The sequence below is a fragment of the Xiphias gladius genome, chromosome 18 (genome assembly GCF_016859285.1).
Source record: "Xiphias gladius isolate SHS-SW01 ecotype Sanya breed wild chromosome 18, ASM1685928v1, whole genome shotgun sequence".
NCBI lineage: Eukaryota > Metazoa > Chordata > Actinopteri > Istiophoriformes > Xiphiidae > Xiphias > Xiphias gladius.
In genome coordinates, this window is record NC_053417.1 from 14980767 (window position 1) to 15005287 (window position 24521).

A 24521-nucleotide genomic window follows, 5' to 3' on the forward strand; every position below is an offset into this window, starting at 1 on the left:
GTTGCTGAGACCCCCTCAGTGGTGACAGGAACTCCCTTTGATTTTGCACCCTTGTGAAAGTTAATACCCCTTTCGCCCCCTCCTTCCTCAGCCTCCATATATCACAGTCGTGTTACGATCGGCCCGGCTTTACTGCCCAGAATGGGGCTTTATTCAGAGGCCAGCCAACCAGATGTCTGCTCATCCAGGGGTTTCTTCTCTTTGTTTTTTAATCCTGTTTGAACTTTCTCCAAGGGGGATGCCAAAGCAAGCAAAATACTTTGCCTTTGTCTTTGTCAGAGGTCCCAAAGTGGAGTCTGAGGTCCTCCACAGTAAAAATAAGACTTTATATTTCACTATTAGTTCAACTAATAAGAAATGAATACTTAAGGATGACTATATTGATCAAATATTTGCACAAAGTGATTACAAAACACTACAGTATAAAATCAACAGAAAAAAAGACTGCAGACATTGAAAGTATTCAAGGTTTTTTTGATAAAGCCAATAAAGAGAGACGGTGTAGAGAAGCACAAAGGCTGCACTCAGTTTCAAAAAGATACTTTTTATTTGATATGATACAACAGTTTCTGCTCAGTAAAACATGGCATTAACCAGCCCTATCTTGGTTTTATGTCCTTGCTTTTGGTTCTCCTTAGTGGTATCCCTCTGTGTGACATGCAAACCTGCCTGATCAGTAATTCCCGTGAAAACTCACAGGTTCACATTAACTGCAGACTTAAGATGCAGATTCTGCGAAATGGTCCAGCTCACCTAATGTCTCACCTTTCAGTTTACTCTGAGTAATTTATTGTTGTTTTTCTGACAGATTATTAAGCAGCTTCACTGTTAGCACTGACACATGAGGCCTATTGATCTTTGGTGCAGCTGTATGATCCTAATAAACTGGAAGTGAAAGCCTTGTGGGGACCTCTACTGGCCACAAATAAGAACTGACCTGATATTGACAGGATAGCCCCCTTCATCTACTCCGCTCTCCTCTTTTTGTCCCTTAGGTATTACAATCCAGATAGTAACACGGATATCTACGATTGTTTTGTAAGAATAGTGGCAAACTGAACTATGGAATAAGAGCATGAAACATTGATTGGTGAGCTACACTTGTTTTTGGCACTGTTGTCTGAGGAAGAGGGTGCATGCAGATTTGTCAGCATCACTCTGTTTATCCAGCAACATCGTATCCTTCATTTCAACCAACTGGAACGGTAACATTTATTGGCATACCTGGGTCATTCTTCATCTTACAACTGGAAATGTATGATTGCCTTTATGGTATGCCCTGCACAGTATTTAACCCATGAGGGCAAAAAGCTAACAGAGATTATAGAAATGGTGCACAGCCTTGACATGACGACAGTGGACTAATAAAACAATCAGTATTAGTTTGAACCAATGCATTTTTAAGGATGTGTCCCCGAATCTACTCCGGCATGGAAAGAAAGATCTGCGTAAAGTAGCGCGGTGCCAGTCAATCACCAAGGAGCTGTTGCTTGCAACACTTGGGGTCAGCAGTCCCTTTGAATGCGCCCATCTAGCAACTGCTCTGGAGTCGCCCAAAGAGCAAAAAGTATGCTGAAGTGACGTCATACCCACAGAGAACCTCCAGGGGGCTCCCTCACCTTTTTTGTCCAGATCAAACGAGGGCCAGTCAAACGGAATAAGAGAGCAAGGGGGCTCTCAGCACTGTGGCAAGAAAGAAAGTTCTTCACTTTCAGATAAAATTCAAGTGAGTAAAGTCCTTGTGGCATGTTCACATCAAGTGTTCTGCCTTTCCCATTCTTGTCAACATAAACAGCAAATCAGTTGTCAGCAGGGGAATGACAAATTATATTTATGGAGCTGTACTTGTCTTGACAATGGGGCATCAGGAAAAAAAAACTTTATCACGAAAATTTACCAGAGAGTACAAGAAGAGCCACTAGCATTCCTTGCGCACTCTCATGCACTCAAACACATCCACACGTCATTGCATAATCACACATTCAGGCACACATGTAACTCCAGTGACCGCCCCAATTAGGAATGGATATTTCTTCATCAAACAAATTCCCCTTGCCCTTTGAAAGAGAGCAGAGTATGGTATACAAACTCTCAAAAAGGTAAAAAGCAGAAATTGTCATAACACTGACTGTCCACTTAGTATTTTTTAAACTCTGAGCCAAGTAACATCCCACTGGGTGCTGTTCACGTACACTGAAGGTGGCCAAGGCCAGTCGCCTCCCTTTAAATGGCTCTCTAAGAACAGGAGAAAAGTCATTTTGTAGTTACAGCTCATAACTCCTTCATATGTTCCTTCAGGTTCATTCAAAATACTCCAGAAATCATTGGTGAACCAGGTAAGAGTCCAGCCTGGCTTAAACAGACAATAGACAAGTCCTCTTGTGTCCACAGCTGTAGTGTTAGCTGCTGTCTTCCTGACCCAGGAGACAGACAGTGTGAGAGTTCATAGGTCATCCTCAGCTAGCTGAGCCAGGTTGCTGGGGCGTCGTCCAGCTGAGGGACCTGACAGTGGACCCTGGCTCCCAGCATCCAGGGCAGCCTGCCCCCTTCGGCAGCCCTCTCCTGCTCTCTGCTGGGGAGAGAGGGAACATTCATCGCACACCTACAAACTATATCCATGTAATGCACTCAAATAGAACTCTACTAATAAAGCATTGTTTTCAATTTTACACTAAACAAGAACAATATAGGCCATTTTTTCATTCACATCCTCAGTCTAAAAAAATGCATTGGCCAAGTTCCATCTTTTTACCCCAGCACAAGTATGGGAATCGATTATCTGCCTTTAAAAAGCATCTCTGTCCTCCTTCCTCATGTTGCTCTGTCTGCTTCCGGTTCCTTATGTCATAAGCATATCCAGCCTGACTAAAGAGAGAAAGAGGTGGAGAACAACAACTGCTGGCCTGTCCCAATGAGGATAAGAGTCAAGTGATGACAGAGAGACACGTCGCTAATGGTAATGTGAAGTCCAACAACCGGATGCTCCTATTGTTGGGTGGCCAGGTGGTTAAAACGTAAGGACAGACAGGCCTGAAATTTAAAAAATATTTATATATTGTGTAAAATGCAGAGATGTTGGAATTTCCTTTTGTTATATTTAACTAACTAAGTACAACAAACATTACATTCCATTTCTCTCAGAAATATCCAGATCTTTATCAATTCTTTTTTCATCCAATAGGGGGAGAAATAACTCTTCTTATGACTCAACCATTCCTGTCACTCTGTTTGTGTCTAAATAAATGGTTACCATTAGCTAAAGTCTTTCATCTTTTAATTAAGATTAATGAGCTCATTGGAATTATTCTTAGACATTGTACAATGGTCCATAATTTCCCCAGTGGTTAGCTTCCTGTGGCTTGTTTTGTGATTAATTTTCACAATGCTGCTGTTGAATAATAACTGCTAGAGAACCCAGGAGCACAATGTTCAACTATGTGCAAAATAATTAAATTTCAACTGTAACACTGAGGCCCCCGTATAGACAGCTTTGTCCCTAAATGCATGCATATACATTACCTGTGAACTTTGTGTGGTGGGTATGCACAGCCCATTTGACACAGCTTGACAGTTTGGCTGATCAGTCAAGCCCAGTTGGACGTGTGACGGAGAAAGAGTGTGGGAGTCAGCAGGGTACGGCTGGACCAAAGCGGGCTGCAGATGAAAACAACAGGTAAGTCACTCAATGCTGCATTGCATGCACACAATACCATTTGCTGTTTTTAGTATTTTATTTGTGCGATACTCAGTCTCGCCACCAAAAAAAGCTCATAAGATCAGCAGGCCTGGCAGTGTGTCAGGTTTCTCATAAACAGAAATGCTGTGTTTGAGTGGGAAGTAACTGCAGGGCAGGGTCAACCTCTGCAGGCCAGAAAAAGAGACAGCTAAAGAAACCTACGTCCCGCAGGGAGTATGTCTCGCTGGGTCCTTGGCCCTGGCCTTGGCTAGGCAGGTAGAGTGTGGGCAAGGAGGTGTTGTGAGAGTGAAGGGAGGGCAGCTTATGACGATCAATAGAGGCAGAGGAATGGGGCCGTAGGGCACTGGCCGCAGACAGAGGGGGCCTCATGCAGCGGCCGAGGCTATTTGACTTGCTCTCTCGCCGCTGGTACTCAATAGGTGACTGTAAGGCTGAAAGACACAGAGAACAGAGGCCACTGTCTTATAAAGCTCCACCACTGATTCTAAATGTTTTACAAGCATTGTATCGCGTGGATTCGGCATTTAATAAAGGTTTTGTAACACACCATAATGTTTTTATAAGCAGATAAGGACATTTAGGTTTATTAATTAATACTGTATCTGCTGCTATGAAGAAGTATTTATATTAGTACAATTGTCTTTTACCATGTTGCATTTCATTCGTTTATACACATTCCTCCACTCTTGAAGGCCCAGAGGGTTATAGTTGCTAAAAAATATATATTAAAAATATAATAAATTGTATCTGCTGACAACTACATCATAGTCTGTTATAAACCATTTATACACTGTTTATACACTGCTTATTAATGCTATGGGGGGGTTAAATAAAGTTTTGCCGTTTTGTCTGTGTTGCACAAACAATTCAGTAAATGATACCTGTCAGAAAGCCTAAGAGGTCTAAGATTATTGAAGCTCATTTCAACAAGGAAAAAAAAGATGAAAAGTTTACATGATAAAACTACAGAACCTATGATATATCTTGTCAAAATGTAGATTTTTAAAAATCAGAACTCTAATAAGGCAAAACAGGGAAATAATCAAAATTATGATATGCTATTCAAAATTTAACAGCAAGTAAAAATTACGAGACCCAAAGTCGAAAATTTGAAAATTATGCTTACTAACTTATAATTTTGACAATGACTATTTATATTTTTGATTTGTTTTTCTTTTTTGGCAGGATTGGGCTTCCATAGTACAACACACTGATTCAGCTGCATGTGAGCTGACACCAAAGCCAATAAATGGAAAATATGCCAAGCTGAAACATGATTTATGGATCGAGGGGATATGGTGGAGTCTTCAGCTGGGATTTACCATTGAGGAAGTTGCGCTGGGTTTCCAAGATCTGAACTACATCATTGACCCAGGCCCTGCAGATTTCAGGGGAAGAGGCCTGCAGCAGGAAGCGCACCACGCTCCCATCCGGGTTGCGTGAAGTCAGCGCAAAGCGTTCATCATCGCCGTCCACTATGGGCTCCACCCCTAGGCAGCTCACCTGGAACATATCACATCTGACTAGCATCTGTGAGGAGTCCATCCTGCTGAGTTGCTTGGTAAATACTTCACTAACACATGCAAGTCTCTAAAAACTCCCTGCTGTGGCATTATGTAATGTGTGCTCATTTAGGCAAGAATTTGTGTGGTGTTAATCTGTTGTGTAACTTATAACCTGGAAGTAAGTTGCACCTTCTCATTTCTGGTATTTTACTTTGCTAAAACATCCCATGTGGCTGATCTGAGCTCACTGAGGCTCAGTGGGTGCCCACCTTGATGCTGTTCTTGAAGATGTATCCAGGGAGTGAGAAACCTTTCTTTCTGTCAATTGGCTCACTGAAGATGACCAGCTGCTCAAAAAGGAAGACCCGTCTTTCCTTGGCTCGGGACAGGAAGCTACTGTCCTGCTCGGTGACAGTGAAGGTGTCTTGCTGGAGCAGTTTGCCCTGGGCTGTGATCTTCCCCTGGTACCACGGTGAAGATAAACACAACAAACAGAGGAAGTTGTTGCAGTGTGGTTTTCATGGGCTTGAATAGTTGGCATGAAAAATGTGTGGAAGACTTTGAAGGATGGTCTGAATTTGTGAGACGTACCTCGAAGCCTTGTAGTCGGCCCACATTCATCATGTCATTGCAACGTTTTGGCACAAAGCACATCACTTCTACTGCTTTCTGTTTAAAAGAAAAAAGTGATGTTGTTATCAAAACTACTAATAAAAAGCAAGACTTCGCTCGTACAAAACATCACTTTAAACTTTATATGTATGTATCAGGACACCAACCTCCAACTCTTCAGTGTCCATCCCAGCTTTGGTGTAATACTTCAGGAAGTCCTGCTCAAATAAAAACAGCATGGTCATCAGAGCATTCCAGGTTTACTGCTCAGAGTAAGATGAGGACATCTGGAGGAGTATTTACGGGTGTTGAACCCACCTTTCATTTGAATGCCAAAGGGCAAAGTTTTATATTTAGGCAAAGTTGTATACCAGAGATTTCATTTTATGATCAGCTTCAAAGACTTTTACGTAGGGTTGTTTAAATTCTGTCGTAAGAATGGAGTCTCATTATGTAATTTGCCTCTGTCTCTCTGACTAGAAAGTAGCCTGAACAGACAATATACCGTGTGTTTCATCAGTATTTCGGTACAGAGGGGTGTGTGTGTGTTTGTGTGTGTGCTTGTATGTTTACAACCCTGTGAGTGACCCTGCTGTGTGTCAGACACCTGCTCAGTGAACACCAGTGTTTGTGTGTGTGTGTGTGTGTGTGTGTGTGTGTGTGTGTGTGTGTGTGTGTGTGTGTGTGTGTGTGTGTGTGTGTGTGTGTGTGTGTGTGTGTGTGTGTGTGTGTGTGTGTGTGTGTGCACGTGTGTGTATAGGTGTTGGTGTGTGATCAACAGCACAGCAGTGTCCTGCTTTTCACCTTGAGCAGCAGCTGGTACTTCATGATCCTCTGGACGGGTTTGATGAGCAGGTCGTTGAGCTGCAGCCTGTGGCCCAGCTGCTGCCGCAACTCCTGACAGCAGAGGCAGAGACAACAACACAACAACAATCAACATGACAGCCGCAGTACAAAACATGGCAGCTAATGGCTAGTATAAGCCCTCTAAAAAAAATATATCACAGGGATTACACTGTTTATCCATTTGTTTTGTGTTTACTGTCAATGAAAAGGAACCAATTACAACTTGAATAATAAATGGCAGCTGAAAAGACACCCGCATGGACATGTATAATATATAGTTTGGGAACTGCTAGACGTTCATGCATACTAAATGTCTTATTAACTGTAGGCCTGAGTGGCAGGTGACCAGTATAGCATGGGTATGAAAGTGTTTGTCCTAAATCAATAAGTCAATCAACAGAGAACTGATCAAAAACAACATTTTGGAATTGAAAAAAAAAAAGGTATAAGCTAGTAAAATATATTAAGAGCTGCTCACCTCAAAGTAAGTTTCGATGTACTCTGAGACAATGTGTTCCGACTTGGGCTTGTTCTGACAGTATACAACATACATATGCAGACGCCTCTCCTGCATCACAAGCCAAACAAACAACCAATTACAAAATCATTCAGTCGAACCTTTGATACAAATTAGCCACGAAGTGAAAAAGACTTTACGACTTCAACATGAGCTTCAATGTGAGAGAAATCTATCTTTAATTGCATCACAAATAAATGAAAGTGCAACTGGAATTGAGCAAAAAAAAAAAAAAAACAACAACAAACAATGTGCAGTGTCTCTGGTTGCTGTTTGGGATGAAAGGGAGCAGAGCAATATTTGTCTCAGTGTCGGGGGCCTTTGAAGCTGACTCTGTGTGGTTAGTGCCTACCCTTCTGTGACTAATTGGCATGGGATTGCAGATGTGGTAGTTCTGATCACCCTAATGGAGTTACATGTAGATGAGCATCATCTGTATCATTTACCCAGGTTACCCTTAGTGTAACCAGAGCCTTTTATAGCCTGCCGATATAAGACCATACCTAACAACAGGCTGCATGGATCTGTAACCTAGAGACCAGTGAGCTGTTGCACCTGAATATGGACATCATGTAACACTGGAGCGTATCTGTCTACCAGCCTTCTGTATAGGAGTATGGCTGCATGTTTACATTTGTTTATATGTTGCATGTGTGTGAGTGAGCACACGTGTTGTATATTGGCGACAAAGCTCTTGTGAAAAGTAGATTGGGCTTTCTGCTTTTCAATAGAGCCATGTTCCCAGTCTGCTTGTCTTCACAGTTTGACACCATGCTTAGATTTAGTTACAAGTTTCTTTATTCCCCCACAGGCTTTTTAAGTTGATTATCCAGTGGGCCAAGCCTTATTGAATTGTTTAAAGAGAGAGAGAGAGAGTGACTATAGCAAAAGAGCGACACAGACATTTAACTTAATCATTTTCAGATAAGAAGCAAAGCCAAGTTGGTCAAATTACCTATCATGTCTGCCCAGTCTGCATGAGCCACCACTTAACCAATATACATAAATCTAATTTTGCTCCCTGTATAAGCCCTGTGACCCTATACCGGCTCAGACTCTATTCTATTCTAAGAACAATATACTTAACAGTGAATCTTTCTTGCGCGCATTGCTTTGCTTCATCCTTGAGCCAAGATATAGAGGAAGAAGTAGGTCGCTGTTTTGGGTGGAAAAAAGCCCTCAAATCAAAGAGCCTGAGTTGAGAGTTTGTTATTCCACATCCTATTCGTGTTGTCTTTTTTGGCTGTTTTTTCCCCTGGTGTTTCCTGACCAGTTGAGCCCAGACGGGAAATCGGCCAGTGTGTCATTTGTGTGTACGTGTGTGTTTTCAACGTGCACTGTTGTAAAAACACAGCCTGGACTAAGACGTATCAGTAACAGGGAAGTGCAAGGAGAGGCGCTGGCAGTTGAGAGAGAAGGAGAGACGTACGACATAGGATAAACAGGGGCTCTGCGTGTTTTCTTAGCTCTATTTACCCTCACTCCAAACAGCACAAGGAAGCAGGCCCAGACAATTCCACTGACGTGTGTGTGTGTGTGTGTGTGTGTGTGTGTGTGTGTGTGTGTGTGTGTGTGTGTGTGTGTGTGTGTCTATGTGTTTCTATGCAGTAGTCGTACTCACATGTTTAATGAAGAGCTGAGCCAGCCTCTCTGGCTCTGCCAAACACTTCTCCAGCTCTCCCAGGAAGTAGCTGCAGATAAAAATCACACACAAACACACACACACACACACACACACACACACACACACACACACACGCACACACACGCACACACACACGCGCGCACACATGCACAATCATCCCCAAAACGGAAGGTCAGATTTGTCTCCTGGCCTATTGTTCCTTTGTCCTCCACTCAATCACAAACACAATACCCTGAAAGTTACTGTTTGTCTTTTCACTTTGAATGCAACACATATTTTTCCTGATGTGGATTTTTTTTCTTCAATCAGGGACTTACTCTTTATGCCAGTCAAATATTTGGTGAATGTTCCCAAAAACAATCTTGTCTTTTCCCTTCATGTCTTCCGGTATACCTTTGGAGCTCATTGTGGCCATGTAGCCCTGCAAGGGAATGACAAAGCTGCTGACGTCCGCTCACACTTACAAAACCCGGCACCTGGCTCTGAATAACACCAGTAAATATAGATAGATTGTTATAACACACCACAGCAATCAACCACCAGCTGTTATTGAGTTTATATTAACTTTCAGATGGCAAGTATTCTGCTCTGAACCAAAATATCTCCTGCTATTTAAGACACCAGGAGATAGATCGCCTTGCAACATAATACTCTTCAAGCTAATAAATCACAAAATCTGCTTAACACTGGAGAAGGTGGGATAGAGGCAGATCAAAGTGTGAAGGAAAGTGGAGACGTTCTGATGATAGGGATTTAGAGAGCTCTCTCTGACAGACTGGGTGGATGACTAAGTTCCTTCATCTCCGTCAGTGCAGATTGTGTGTTCTTAGCTGGCAGACTGTGAGGTTTACCTCCACTATGAGCCCCAGGTCTCCCACATAGTGCTTCTCTGTCTCAATAAGCTCCTTCAGTACATACCTGTAAAGATACAAATGAGGAAGGATTAGTGTTAGAGTTATGCTACTGAATTTACTTTGCAAAATCTCAGTAACACATTATTTTATGAGTCCCAGTTTCTGAATAATTTCCCAGAAAGGAACTGATACAAAACTGTAATTTTGTATTTCCTGGAAAATAGTATGTGATCTGGTGCTAGTTAGAGGGGAAATAGGGCCACTGTTCAACTGGTACACCTCCAATTAACTAAATCCAAGTCACTGCAGTCTTTCAGCATACAGCAGGTAAGCTGAACATGCAAACATGTAAAATTTGAGCGGTAGATGTCATTCTTGACCTAGGAAATAATAGTTTGACAAAATAATCTTAACTCATTGTGCACTTCCTAGCTATTTCAGGAGCCTTTAATTGTGTCTCACGGTCTTCATCAGCAAATGCACTTTACTCATTTGCCATTTAAATGGCTCTCAGTTGTCTTTATGTGACCTGGGTATGACTCTTCAGTCACGTGATAACAGCTAATGATGACCATGAGATGCTGCTGAAAGTCCCAGAGTGGACTAAAGTTGTACATTGGCCATGAGTTAAGATTTAATTTGTCATTCTGTGTGGTTGTAAATTATAGGCAAGCATACAATTCAACAAATATGTAGAATAAGGAAGGAATAAGGACTAAGCGAATAAATTAATATTTTCTTCAGTTAAATTGATCTCTGACAGTTTTCCCAGTCATTAAGATTTTAGCAGCTCTTTCAGGGGTATTCCTATGAATACAAGCAACTGCTTACAAACTTGACGCAACTCTATTACTACTGTATATAGTGCTATAACTACTTTAGATAATATCCTGGTTCTTAAAAACTCACACGAATATGTGGGTACTTAATATATATGTAGCTACCAGTCTCAGAACACTGTGTCTATTTTCCCTATAAGCTGCATAAATAGTATAGAATACTTAGTATAAACTAGTAGTATAAGTTCTCATTATGCGCATCATAGCATGCTGATGTTTGCATTAGCACCGCTGTGTCCAAATACAGCCTCATAAGGCTGCTATAGCTGCTGTAGGCTTTTAGTCTTGTTAGGATTCAATTGTAGAATGAAATGATTCCATAAGATGGAGATTTTTGCAGTGGTGAAATCTTACACATTCCTTGACAGCAGCTACATTCTACTGCTACAATCAAACATGATGTTGTTTGTGCCAGAACATTTACTGCCATGAGCATTATCATTTGAGTTAAATGATGTGAGCCACGTTTGCACTTATAAAACACATACAAGCTTTTCTCCAAGGCACTTCTCCTCTCCTCCTCAGTGTCAGCTGCAGCTGACCATTGGCTGGAGGTGTCGTCCATCAACACAGAGCCGCTGTCATCTGGCAAAACCCCGGTGGACTGAGCATCCTGGGGGGGCAGAGATAGACAGATTAACAGTGAAACTGTTTATCAGAGGCCCAGTGCCGGTGTTATGGATCATGCCGGGAATAAAGTAAACAAGGGGAGGTAAAAGCGCAGGAAAGAGATGATAATGGTGCAGGTTGCCAAGGTGACCCGGGGCAGCAGAGAGACACAAGGAACAGAGACTGAATGATAAGACGATCAGATTCAGACTGTCACCGTTAATGACCCGTGCTGTGCACCTAAGCCTCAGATAGAGGGAGAGAAAGAGATTAAAAGATAAAGACGAAGAGTTAAAGGGAGCAACAGGCTAGATCTTTGTAGGAGATGACAAATGAAGCTGCAAAGGTTCTTGATGGAGTTTTGGCTTCAGAGGAAGAAGAATAGAATCACTGCACAGATTTCTGATTTATGTGTGAATTAATAAATGATATTTTCTTGTTTTGCCACCTGAGGATTCAAACCCATATGAAAATACATCGCATTGTATCTTTTTTTTAAATTTCTGCAGCACTACAACAGCAGCATCCCCATCATCATCTCCAAGTACTGCCTTACTGGCTGCAAATAGAAATGTAGGCAGGATAAACCCAAGGTTAGTCTGATCTAATCAGTTGTGTTCATGTGTTATATACATGACCCCCTTCTCATGCTTTTTCCTGGAATTGATACCATGTCCTGTAGGGATCCTGGCACAAATATACTCATTGTGCAAAATCATCACTAGCTCAATGGGTGCTTGCTTCACATCTGCACACAACCCTCACGTTTATGTAATCTATTTCTCTGTCGCAAAACGCACACTTATCTTTATATGGCTGTAAAATGATGCACTACCATTTCTCTGTACAGTTGTATCTACTTGCAAAGTTCCTCCATCTATTTTTAGCCCTAATATTCAAGCCGTTTCTTTCTTTCACTCTCCTGACCGTGCAAACTTATAAACAGCCATCTGTCTTCACCTAAATCCCTATGTCCCATTGTCCAAGTCAAGCAGCACCTCCCCACCTTAAACACATACACAAACCTGCACACACACCACATACATAAACCTAATATCCCAGACTACCCTGGCAGGCAGCTGCCCACTGGAGAAATAAATAGATGGATGGATTGATAGACATAAAGGCAACTGGAAAGAGAGACAGAACTTTCTCCTTTTCACCTCTGGCCCACTTCCACTTGTTCATCTGCCATCTCCCTGATAAACCTGTTGGCGTCTACAAAGTTGTGAGCTTTCTGTTCTGTCACAGTGATGTGTGTGTGAGAGAGAAAATAGAATGAAAGAGACAAAGCAAAGTGGAGAGATAGGGGTGTGGAGTGTGACAGTGAAGCTCCATAAAGACCACCGCTCCCCCTGCTCATCTTGCCCCGCTAGGAGTGCTCCAGCCTGGCTGACAGGTCTCCCTGGCTCTCTGATCATTTCCAGATGTGCTGCGGCAAAGCCCACAGGAAAATTTCCCCTCCTCTCCCGCTGCTGCAAGTTTTGTTTTTCTAGCCAGAAGCTCACGAAAAAAAAAAACAAAAAAACTGAAAACAGTTTTAGTAAAAGCTAGGTCATTTTTTTTTTTCTTTTGAACAATCTATCCTTAAAATTCTCAATTTTCAATTCTCAATCTCGAAATATGAAAAACTAAGAGGTTAAAAAAATTTCAAGCTTCAAGTTTCAGGCGAAAGCAATCAAATAAGATTTTTTTTATTGGAAGTGTCATTTCTTGATATGAAAACAAAAATTGTTAGAAATGTTTTTAGAGTGTTGTACAATAGCAGAATACTTTTGCTGTTTACATTGTTGTCCAAGAGCACAATGTTCAAGCCATGCAGTTATTTTTTATTTTATAATTTTATATCTATCTGTAACCATTTAAGTATTTTTACATCCATTATTTTATATTTACTTTTCTTGCATTGCTCCTTTGGGGACTAACAAACTACTTACTGTAGGAACATATTAAATGCTGCACATCAGCAATATTGAAGTTATATTAAAAGGATTGTGGCTTAATATGTGATGTTTTTAACACCAATTGTCGGGGCATCCTACCCAGGAATATTTGCTGATATTTGAAACTAATGCGTTTTTACATTTGTAGTGGTGCCATCAGCAGTGTCTTATTTTCTAATGTGGATGGAGCAGAACATTCAAAGAGCCCATCCTTAAACATGGAAGCTGAATCAAAAGTATGGTGCTGTGCTACGGAGAAACACAGCTACATGATCTCAAGTGCTGAAAACTGCAATTTAATAGCATTGTTGCCAGTGTTGCAACGCATGGGATGGAAGAGAAACAGAAACCACAGCTTGGTGATGACTGACCTACATAATTTAATCTCTCTCTACCTCTACCTCTCTCCCTCCCTCTACCTCTCTCTCTCCCTTCAAAAGATTGGCAGTAAAAACACCAACGCACTGACCTCATCCCCTGTTATGCAATTGTATTAAAAGCTTTTGATGTTTTGTCGAGACTGAAATTAGGATTTAAGTGCTCTGGTGTCGATTCACCAAAAGGGGACACTCCACAATGTTCAAATGCTCAGATAGCATTATTGTTTTATACTGGTAGGGCTAAGGCACCACTGACACATACAGTATTAATGCTGCTCAAGCGAACCCAGTTTCTGCCACGCTTCCAACTCACAGCAAAAAAGACAAAAAAAACCCTCTGATTTGAGACGCTCCTTTGCAACGAGTAACTGACTGCGAGTGTTTGATGGAGAAATAAAAGCATATTTGCGCACATAGCATTCTTTGCCAGTCCTCAGAAGTGGGGTCATCTCTCATCACATCTGCAATTTCGTGCTATTTCCTATTTATCTTCAGGCATATCCTTTTGTAACATGTTGAATGTGAGTCATGCATCACACGGTTCGCTGTCAGAGTCTGCCCGAGTCTATTTGTGTGCATTTGTGCATATCTTGTGTCAGTGGTCGTGGGTGCGTGTATGTTTGGTTACAGAAAGCAGCGCTCCTGTGTGCATCTGTGTGCTTGTTTTGCTTGATAGCTGAGTTCTGCCAGCAGCGGTAGAGTTAGTCATTTCCAGATCTAACATGGGGATCATGGAGACAAAGGGTACTGATGTCATTGCTCCACCAGGCTGGGTCCTGGCTGAAAATATTACTGCCTCTCCTCTCAAAGACTTTCTACAGTAAACTGTCAGCTAAAAGGAATCAGCAGAGGACTTCTTATAGTTTTAATCTCATTAAAAAAATTACTAACTTTTTAAGCTACTAACATAGGTTCTGTTTCATGCTATTTCTATGTGATAAAAATATTAAGTCATGACTGGTACAAGAGGTTAGATAGTTTTACAGTATATCATACTGACAGACCTGGGTGTTTGGCAATGACGTACAGCCAATCAGTGAGTCAGTTATGTAGCTGGGGGACGGTAGTGTAGCCGGTGACAGGTCTTCAGGGCTTGCTAGGCCATCTTTCCACTCCTGGAACACACACACACACACACACACACACACACACACACACACACACACACACACACACACACACACATCCACAGTGTAAGAACAACACAATATCAACATGATGGAAAATGTCTGTAGCATACTTGTGCATCTGGTCACACAGAAACGTGCAGAGACACTCACACAGGCAACTGCACAACAGGAAAAGAAAGCACATGAGTCACTGAACTTGGCAACATGAGCTCCTGCAGGCTGAGCCAGAGGTGATGCTGGTACATAATAACTTTGCCACCTGCCATGATACTTGGCCCCCCGTGGATCAGCTCTACATCAAACCTGTGTCACTGCTGATATTTTTATTCTATCTAGTGTAAACAAGCCACAGTCAGGATATTGGCTTTGGTGTGTATTTATACTGCATAAGACTGAACCTTTGCATGTTTACTTCAGAACTAATTTGTGTGGTGTGAGAATAATTCCAGTTAATGAGTTTACTTATGAGGTGGTTCATCACAGATATGCAAAAGGGAATGTGAAGCACAAAGCCAGCATTCAAAGCCTTGTTTGATTAGTTGGTTCATGTGACCGAGAAGAAAAAAAAAACATCCTCGTAATAACAGTTTACTTCTCACCAGTTCTCTGTGGGTGACAGGCAGGATGGTGAGAGTCTCGTCAGGCCTCAGGGGGCTGCCCAGATCCTGGCTGTGACTGTGGCATGGAAGAGGTGGGGGTTTTCCCTCAAGTTTGCGGACCTGACGCTCTCCTTTGGCGGTGGCCCCGGCACTGAGTTTGCGGACAGGGTTTGTGAGCCACTTCTTCAGGGTGCTCACAGAGCGTCTGGAGCCCGGGGAGCTGGGAGCTGAGCTGCCTGATGCCTGTGGGGGCAGTGATGCCACAGAGGTGGAGATGCTACCGTCACTGCCTGCTGCCGAGTACGAGTCTGGAGAGCAGAGAAAGAGAGAGAAAAAGAGGGATTATTGGTAAAACACAGAGGAGTTGGACAACTGACAAATAAGGGTTTAATGGGTCAAAGGGCAGAGTACACTTGAGCTCTCCATGTTCAGACCTCCATAGTCAATGATTCAATTAATCTATGGACAAAAACAACAGTTCAAAAAGAGAATTTTGTTCGAGGCAGTAGAAAATCCGGATTGAGCAATGTCAATCAGTGAGAGGTGATGGAGGACTGAAGGCAGAAGACGATACAACACACCAGGAGAGAAGTAAAGAGCAAAATCAAAGCAAAGCATGGATATTTATATAAATAGCGTTCCTTTTCAAACACAGCTGTGCAGCTGTGAGCCACACTATAAAAGACACACTGTTCTGTTTATGTCAAGCAGACCATAGTTTTTTATATTTGAGCAGTGCATCCAATCGCATGGCTAGCGCACACTCTGATGCAGGGCAGACAGCAGTGGTCAGGATGGTCAGTGTTTGATGTGAAAAATACTCCAGACCAGTTGCTGCACAGCGATGTCAGGAGGACATGGGAAGCGAGCTGAGGGGGTTGCTGGGACCGGACATCCACTTTAATCCTCTGTAGAAGGGAAGGTCCTTGCTTGGGACTGTTTGTTTTTTCTGTCTGGTCTTCCATTCCCATCCTGCCTCATCCACCCCACCCTGATGGCCTTCCTCCTGCCCAGTCCTGAGATAGCTCGTCCTCTGTGCTGTGTGTCTGGAGTGTTTTATCTGCTGTGTGCAAAAGCAGGCCACTCACGCCTCAAATCCATCTTCTAGCCCTAGACCCGACCTCTGACCCTTGATCACCTCTCTCGTACAAATGGAGAAACACTCTCTCCTGCTAAGCCACACTGCCACGGCTTATTATTGTTCAAATACAGAAACTATTTCACAGCAATTTCTCTGAGTTCTCAAAGTTGATGGAAAAATGACTCAACTTCAGTTTTCAAGAAAATAGACTTTCCAGAAAGTTTTTATTAAGTCTGTGAAATTGTTGTGCATCTGTTTATAATAAGACAACACTGACCTCATTTTAGTGTTCCTTATGTTAGCCAAAGAGGAAGATCTTATCACAGCACTCAACAGTAAGTCCCACACTGCAGGAGGCCTACTGACACAGCGTGGCCCATGTTGTGAGTGACCTGACCTCAAAGGCGAAGCCAGAATAAATTCACAATCCCCCTTCAGTGTTCATACTTATGAGGAGAATGAGCTTTTCCACACTTTATTCATTCAATTGCTTTCCCTCAGAAACACAATACTAGCCACTGTAATGATCAATGAAAATGAACTGTGTAAAAAAGGCCCCCTCCCCTGCGTTCACAAACCTCAGTCACAGTGTTTGAGAAATGGCTAACCTCATAGCAAAACAACTCACTTTCATGACACATCGCCACCAGTGCACACAAATTTAGATAAAACACGTTTTATGTGGATTCTAGCTGCTAACAAAAAAACCTCTAAGTTGTCTGTTTGTGTATTTCCACCACAGACAGCATTTCCTCTGTAATCTCTCTGCGGTATGTCTCGTCATACATTTTACAGTCTTCATGTACGCATGTGTGGTGTGTTCCCAGGGGGGCAATTTCCCCATCCTTTCCTCCACCACCCCCACCCCCATCAACATGAAAGACTGGAGAGTGTAAGGAGAGGCGAGCCTGGCAGGATGCGGGGTGGGGTAGAGAGAAGGGAGACAGCTAAACCCTGCAGGGAATAGACGAAAACTTGAACACTGGATGGGTCAATAGACAGTGAGACAACATAAAAAACAATCAGCAGTCTCAGTCCAAGCCTATGCTCTTTGTGAAATGTCGTAGCTGTCGTAGCCTGAGGCAAAATATACACCATCTCTGAGGGACCCCAGCTAGAGAGAAGAGAGAGGATGTAAAAATTATACTGATCACATGTGATACGTGTGCACCCTCCTGGCCTCCATTTCTCTGACCTCTAACAAGGGCCAGGCCCAGGGGTTTGTGTTTCCTGGTGTTCCCTGCTCAGGTTCAGTTAGGCCAGGGCTTAGGGATCACAGTGCAGAGACACAGCCAGTAACACTGTTTCTAACCATCTCCAGACATTATCTGACATAGCCTACCAAGAAAAAAAAAAAGAGAGGCTGACACCCTCTCTGTGCCTGGAAGCTATTAAAAGTGAAGTGAGACACCAGTGCAGCTTCACGATTTAAAACTCTTCAGCAGACTGACACAGTGGCGCTGTCAAATTTACAGAATTACGACGTGCAGAGTGTACATAACTTACTGGTTTAAAATGAGGAGTTTTACAATGGGTCGGTTTCCCCGTTGACCCTAGAAAGTTTAATCTCTGTGTTGTGAAACCTTATACAAGTAATTACAGGAACATATACAAAGGATTTTTTCACAGTAAAAGCAAGGGAACTGTAAAACACAAAGGGAGATGATCAGCTTACCCTCAGAGCATGCCTCCACTCTCTCAACACACTGCAAGACTAGAGGAGTCGGTACCATTATAAACCTACACCGAGGAAATTGGGAGAAAAATTAAAAAACAAACCTTCCCACTCTCCCTCTGTTTTGCTGAGTGCTGGTAGTGCCCAGTGACATTCATCTCCATAATGGCAGTCCTGAGAAAAATTACCCAGGCTGATTTTGTTAATGCAACTCGACCATTGTATATGCGCTTGTGATAAATAACAGTTGGAAGTACAGGGCAGCAGGACTGCAGTAAGATGGCCTGATCTGTGGTGATCAGTTAATGCTGGGCTTTCCGCAGTCCCCCATTCATTGATTGAAAGCCTGAGTGGCTGCCGGAGTGGAAGGCTCTCCCAAAAAGTTGCCAACGCTTAAATTTACGTAACTTTGCCTTTATGTAATGAACCTTTGCACACAAGGCCAATTTACTTTAAAATACTGTTAATCTACTTTGCATGTTTTCATTTTTGCACTTTTTTTCCATCCTGTGATTTTACCTTGCACATTACTTTTTAATTTTTGCACATTGTGTTTGTACATATTACTATTCACTTACTGTGTATGTATATTATTATTCATATTTCATAGTAATTTTTACTTTTTTACTTATTTACTTCCTTTTTCCTAACTGTGTGTTGAGCAATTGTAAAAAAAAACAATTTCCCTGTTGGGATCGATAAAGTTTTTCTGATTACTATTTAACTGTGCCGATTGTGTTTTGCTGCAAAGACGCTGGAGACTTTCACTTGATCCTGTTCACTCACAATACTGAAGTTTGACACTACCCTAAGAGGGTAACTTAGGAAAGTCTAATTCAGCCAGTCTGCGGTTCATTCATCCATAATGTGATTATATTACACACAAAGTGATCTATCATCATTATTCTTTCAGTATTTGTACTAATAATCAGCAACTTTTCTCAGACTAAATCAAGCTTTTGACTAATTTTCTGACCTAATCTTTTAAATGAATATTAACCATAATATTTCACCATAATATTTATGGGTATAAATTAATTATAAATAATCAACTGTGAAAAATGTCCATCACAAGTACTGCTGTCTTGTTTTGTCCAACAGTAGTCTAAAACCTAAATATATATATATCAATTTACTATAATGTAAGGCGAGGAAAGGGAAAAGATCATCACATTTGAGAAACAGAAAGCATCAAATGTTTGTCAGTAGTGGCATAATCCTTTTCTGAAGATTGACGAATCAACTAATCACCTGATCGTTACAGCTCTACATCATTTAATGTCCATCTTCTTCATGTGGTTTACAATGAACCATGTCTGCTCACCAAAGTAATAAATTTAATTGCAGCTGAATTTAATTATCCAGTAACTATCTGTGACACAGCTTGCCCAGTCATGTGGAAAAGGAAGTCGTCTCATGCAATATTCTCGTGAAGGTCACAGAGGTTTGATTTGGATGTGATTGAATCAGAGTTAAACTTCCTGGCGATTTATGTTTGAAACAGAAAACTGGAGAGGAAGCAAGGGAAAATCAAACAGGCAAAGCCGCTTCAAGTTTGCGGAGGGATGATGTGGACGGATGTGCTGTAAGTGTTGGTCCCCCTGAAGAAGTTTGGTCCAACTTCCCTTTATTGATCAGTCGATAAGTGAGTGCTGCTGAGCTGACAAATCAGGCTAAAAGCGTTGGCTGTAATGGAGCAAACTTGTTCACAGCCACTCCACTCTGGAGCTCTCCATCAATCCTACAGCCTTTTGGGACCATATAGACAATTTAGTCATCACTGGACTCCAACAATACACACATACAGATAGACAAACATTTACTCATACACACAAAGGCCACATGCACATTTTCTCCAGGGTGGCTGCCTAGATGGATTGCTGCAGACTGTTCACCTGTGATCTATGCTTACAGTGTCATTTATCTGTCAGATCAAACAGCGCATGGCACATCAGAAGCAGGTGGCCTGCTGGTCACCACAGTGTCAAACATGTCCAGCTGAGTCTAAGAGACTCTTAGAGCTGTCAATCAGTGCCAGCAGCTCAAAGATAACGACCGTGGGGGTCTGAGAGTGTGGCGGTCAACACACAGGCACCAGACACCCACCTGCGTCATCGCTAACAACTCTTATCTTCTCTTTTGTCTCTCTCGTTCATTGCCCTCCCACTTTATGCTCTTCAGCTTGGGCTCTACTTGTATATTACATTTCACCCACTCAGAGGAAATGGACACTCTCCCCATCAACTAACAAGACCTGGGCTGCACTCAGGCACTCAGATGTGCAGACTGAAAGACCTGGGAGACAATGAGGCCATTAGTGCCTGCATCATATGACTTGAAACCCTCTAACTATCCTCTGATAACTTTTACAAAAATATATTAGAAGGATTTTACCTATACAATATTGAAAATCTCATTGCATTATTGTCAGCTATGATCCACAATGAGGAAGCATTTTTGCACCTTTTGAAACTGCTGACGTTTTGTCTCCTATCTCTGTCGCTTTCACTTTTCTCTCATTATATTTCATCCTGTTGGCCACAGGCTGGTTTATGTGTAGGCTATTTTGCTGGTGCTGATCTGATTTATAAATCCTGGCATTTGGCTGTTCTCTCTTTCTCCTGTCCTCCCTCTTCCCTTCCGCTTCATCTTCCCAACTCTGCCTCTTAAACTGCACTGTAGTGTTTTTTAAACTTTGGCTGGGTCCTGCCATGGGATCAGGACACACAGCTCCCTCCTCTGACACAACGCCCTGCTCTGCCCGTAAGCTGCTGAGATCAGCACAAGTTCGACATGCAAAACCAACTTGCAGAGAAAACAGTCACACACCACGGGGATGCATACTGTGTTATTCGTTTACCTCCAATTAGTTTTTTAAATTGGTGCAGGGTGGGTGTTAACTTTATTTCCATGGAGTCTATAATTAGCTAGCGTACTTGTCATTCTAAATTCCACTCATATAACATTAAGGTTAATTCATACTTTCCACGTCCGCATGTCCACTAGGGTCCACGAAGATCTGCTTTGGTTTGTGACATGATGAGCTCCCCAGCCAAAGTGCCATCTTAAAGTTAATGTCAGCTCCCTGATGGTTCCATTTTCTTTATGCTAAGATAATATTAGCAAGGCTAATACTGTAATAACCATGAAGTAATTAAACAATTTGCTTTTAGATTTGTTTTGGAACGTTAGACTAAGTCATGAGACAACAGTGTAGACGTTTAGCTAAAATGGACCCACATTACTTATGATGTAGTTAAACAGAACACTTGTTACAGTGGCCTAATTATGTCCCATGAGAAGGGCGCAAACACCAAGCTCACAGAAAATGACAGAAGCTGAATTGAAATGACCTTGTGTTTGCACAGCTTTTGTTGGTAGGACATTACATTGACTTCCATTCATTGTGGACGGCCAAAGCCCAACCCTAACCTTAACCAGGACCCTCGGAATTGACATTTTGCCTCATTACTGGTCCTCAGAAGGTTGGAGTTTATTCCAGAAAAGGTCCCAATGAGGTAAAAAAACACATACAAACAGACACACACACACACACACACACACACACACACACAGAAACAAACACACACACACATACATACAGACATACCGACATACACACACACACACACACACACAAGATGTTCTGTTGCAATGTCATAATGTCCCCCGACCCCTTGGGGGGTTCATATCTTTGTCACCTTTTTCACCCCTGATGAGTTTACATCTCTCCTCATCTCCAGCTCTTCTCTTCTCTTCCAGTTTGACAGAAAATGACTTAACCAACAGAACCCACAACCTTAGAAATCCTCTGAAATTATGAAGCTGACACGTCTTCCCAATGAATATGAATGTGTATTTTAATGAACAGTGAAAAATGGAGAGGCTAAGAGATGGGCTGATGGGGAGAGCGGGGATTATTCATGATATAAGTAAGCAGTAATGGAAGGTTAAGCAGGAGAAAAGGCAGACAAATGCCAGCCAGATTGAAACTAAAACCTTGAGTGAGAGTAGAGGCGGAGATCCTGAAGAGAAGAAGGGGAGGAAGATGACTAGGGCACAAGCTGTCTTTTAGATATACTTGAGTGTATATAAGCAGGAAGTGTGCTAAATCTTAATCTTATGCACAGAAACATGGGCATGTATGCAACTGTTTTCATCCTTGTGTGTGTCACATGTGGGTGTGTTCGTGTGCAGTAACTTTTAGAGCGACACATTGCAGTCAGACAGATAAGTGAACAGAGATTTCCTGTCCTCCTACTGACCTAGTTTATGCAGACACACATACACACACTGATGTGATTCTACGAGCATAGAAGGAAATAGGAAAATGGTAGACAGTCAAGTGAAACACAAACAAGTCATCAGGGTCAGTCTCCCGCAATCAGCACTAACAGCCACTCACTAAAGGCATATTTTTCATCATTGTAAAGTATCAAAGCAATGTCAGTCGGAGAAAAATGGGCCTGAATAGATGATGCTGGCATTAATCCTATTGTCTATGGAACAATGTGGAAGAGTGATTCAGACACTTCTCCTGATGAGGGCTTATGAAACAGCTCTAAGTGATAGATAGAGCTGAACCACCGCTAGTGCGACTGACGATCAAAATCAGGTCAACATGAGTGTCGAAATGCATTTCAAATGGTGAAGGTTGTCACAGTTTCTGGTTCCCGTTGAGATATTGCTCCCATCATCTCAAGTGAGGTTTCAATCATTCCTCCAGCACAAAAAAAAAAAGGTGCATCAGCATGAGTAGGCAGTGGCAATCTCACTGCACACAGTGGCTTTTTCTTCAGCTGCTGCTACAGGCTCTTGGCAGTGTGAGACTGGAACCGTGTATGTGGTTAGTGGGCCTGAAAACTCCAGACATTCCTCTAGAACCATTCAGAGAGAGACTAGCCAAGTTCCTGACACCATCTGCATTTGTTTCATTTAATGTCATCTCTGGGGAAGCAAATGTAAACACATACAAACATACACACACACACTCAGAGTCAAATTCAGGGAATAAAGGTTACAGTGTGGTCCATTTCACACTCACACTGAGATATTAACAACTGAGCACCATGGGATCAACGGGAGGTAATGGAGATGGAAAGTTCCATATACACTGATCATGATTTACTTATTTAATTAAAGGGGCATTCCAGCAATTTAGCATTGGTCTTTCATTGAAATGTTAGTAATGGTCGAACTAAAATCAGCAGACGCTTAGATATCCTCGATACCCCTAAAAACTTCAGATCCTTTTGTTTCATAATGCAATTCAATGTGTCTATCATTAGTTTCCTGCCTGGTAAGGGCCCATAACTCAGACCAAATAAATTCAGATAGATTTCTAAAGGTTTTCAGAGTAACACATTTTAGTGATATATTATTTATTGGTATTTAAATTTCAACAGAGAGTACTCAGTATTGATTAGTTTTCAAAAATAGCTAAACACTACTGAGTAAAGATTCAGTTATGCAAATCTTTCAAATCTTTATCTTTATCTGCTTCCATACCTTAATCCCCCTATTATAGTATGAGTATAGTAAAACAAGCCCATATACGCGCACACAAAGACACACACAAACACACACACAGACCAACCCGTCTTTGCAAGTATGTGTCTGAAGGACATCCACCAATTGATGTCACCAATCATAACCTTAATTTGTCCCATGCTGATCTTTGGGTAAATATTATTGATCACTACTGGGCCGTGAGAGGCAAAAATTAGTCCTTGTCAGAATGGAAATAATGAGAGCTGCTGATTCGGAATGTTTGCACCTCAGTGTGCGAGTGTCTCAAGCATAAAACATAACATAAAATGGCTTCTAAAAATTAAATTAGATTTTAAATTTCACTCTGATATCTTTATTTAACATGCTTTCACAGTCAAAATGGAGCTTTTATGATCAGGAACAAAGAGGGGTCATTAAAAGGTAAGTATGTTTCTGACTATGTTAGGCTGCCAAAGTATACAGTGATGAGAAAAATCACACACGGGTGTTCATTCCTGTCCAACTTTTCTTTCAGAAGCAGCAGATGAGCAAGGACGTGATGTTTCAGCTTGTGTCCCTTTTCAATTAGCCTGGCAAAGAATATTTATTTAGCTTATTGTGATCTGTCAGAGACACATATGAGTGAATTTAGTTAAGACAGACATCCTGTCAAGTAGGCCGTTCAACAGATACTGAACCATACTTCACTTTATATTATCCTCACTCCCCCGCCTAATTTTACATGGGGTTTGCAGATCAACCCAACACTACCTGTAGTTCATTTTTATTTCAGTAAAAGTAGCAATACCACAGTGTAGAAATACTCTGTTACAAGTAAAAATACTGCGTTCATAATTTCATATTGCCAAAGTAATCTAAAACATTTTGCCATTCTATTATTTTGGAAATCACAAACTTCTGTATGTGCCCACCGAGAAATGCTTGACAGCATTTGTTAGAGAAAATGTGGGCTGGCAGAGCTCTTGCATGACCTTGCAGTGTCTACATGGCACTTTGTTTTAGTGTGTGTACTTGTGTATGTGTGCGTGCGCACAGAGATAATCATAGTGATGATCTACACTACCCTTTTGGCCTCTTT

General features: G+C 41.8%; 1 protein-coding gene across 3 annotated transcripts in view; it reads right to left on the reverse strand.

Annotated features, from left to right (window-relative positions):
• Positions 1-557: 557 nt before the first annotated feature.
• The window catches only part of arhgef25a (Rho guanine nucleotide exchange factor (GEF) 25a), a 47005-nt gene continuing 23041 nt past the window's right edge, over positions 558-24521 (reverse strand). For 2 of the 3 annotated variants that reach the window (XM_040153028.1, XM_040153030.1), the window contains 15 exons: positions 15177-15484; positions 14452-14562; positions 11004-11128; positions 9674-9740; positions 9140-9243; positions 8799-8868; positions 7139-7228; positions 6619-6711; positions 5982-6032; positions 5794-5871; positions 5472-5663; positions 5020-5200; positions 3899-4128; positions 3520-3654; positions 558-2572 (listed from right to left, as the gene is read on the reverse strand). In XM_040153028.1, coding sequence (XP_040008962.1) covers positions 2444-2572; positions 3520-3654; positions 3899-4128; positions 5020-5200; positions 5472-5663; positions 5794-5871; positions 5982-6032; positions 6619-6711; positions 7139-7228; positions 8799-8868; positions 9140-9243; positions 9674-9740; positions 11004-11128; positions 14452-14562; positions 15177-15484 — 1964 coding nt within the window. In that variant the 3' untranslated portion in view covers positions 558-2443. The remainder of the gene's footprint in view (positions 2573-3519; positions 3655-3898; positions 4129-5019; positions 5201-5471; positions 5664-5793; positions 5872-5981; positions 6033-6618; positions 6712-7138; positions 7229-8798; positions 8869-9139; positions 9244-9673; positions 9741-11003; positions 11129-14451; positions 14563-15176; positions 15485-24521) is intronic. The other variant, XM_040153029.1, reaches the window with a different exon arrangement.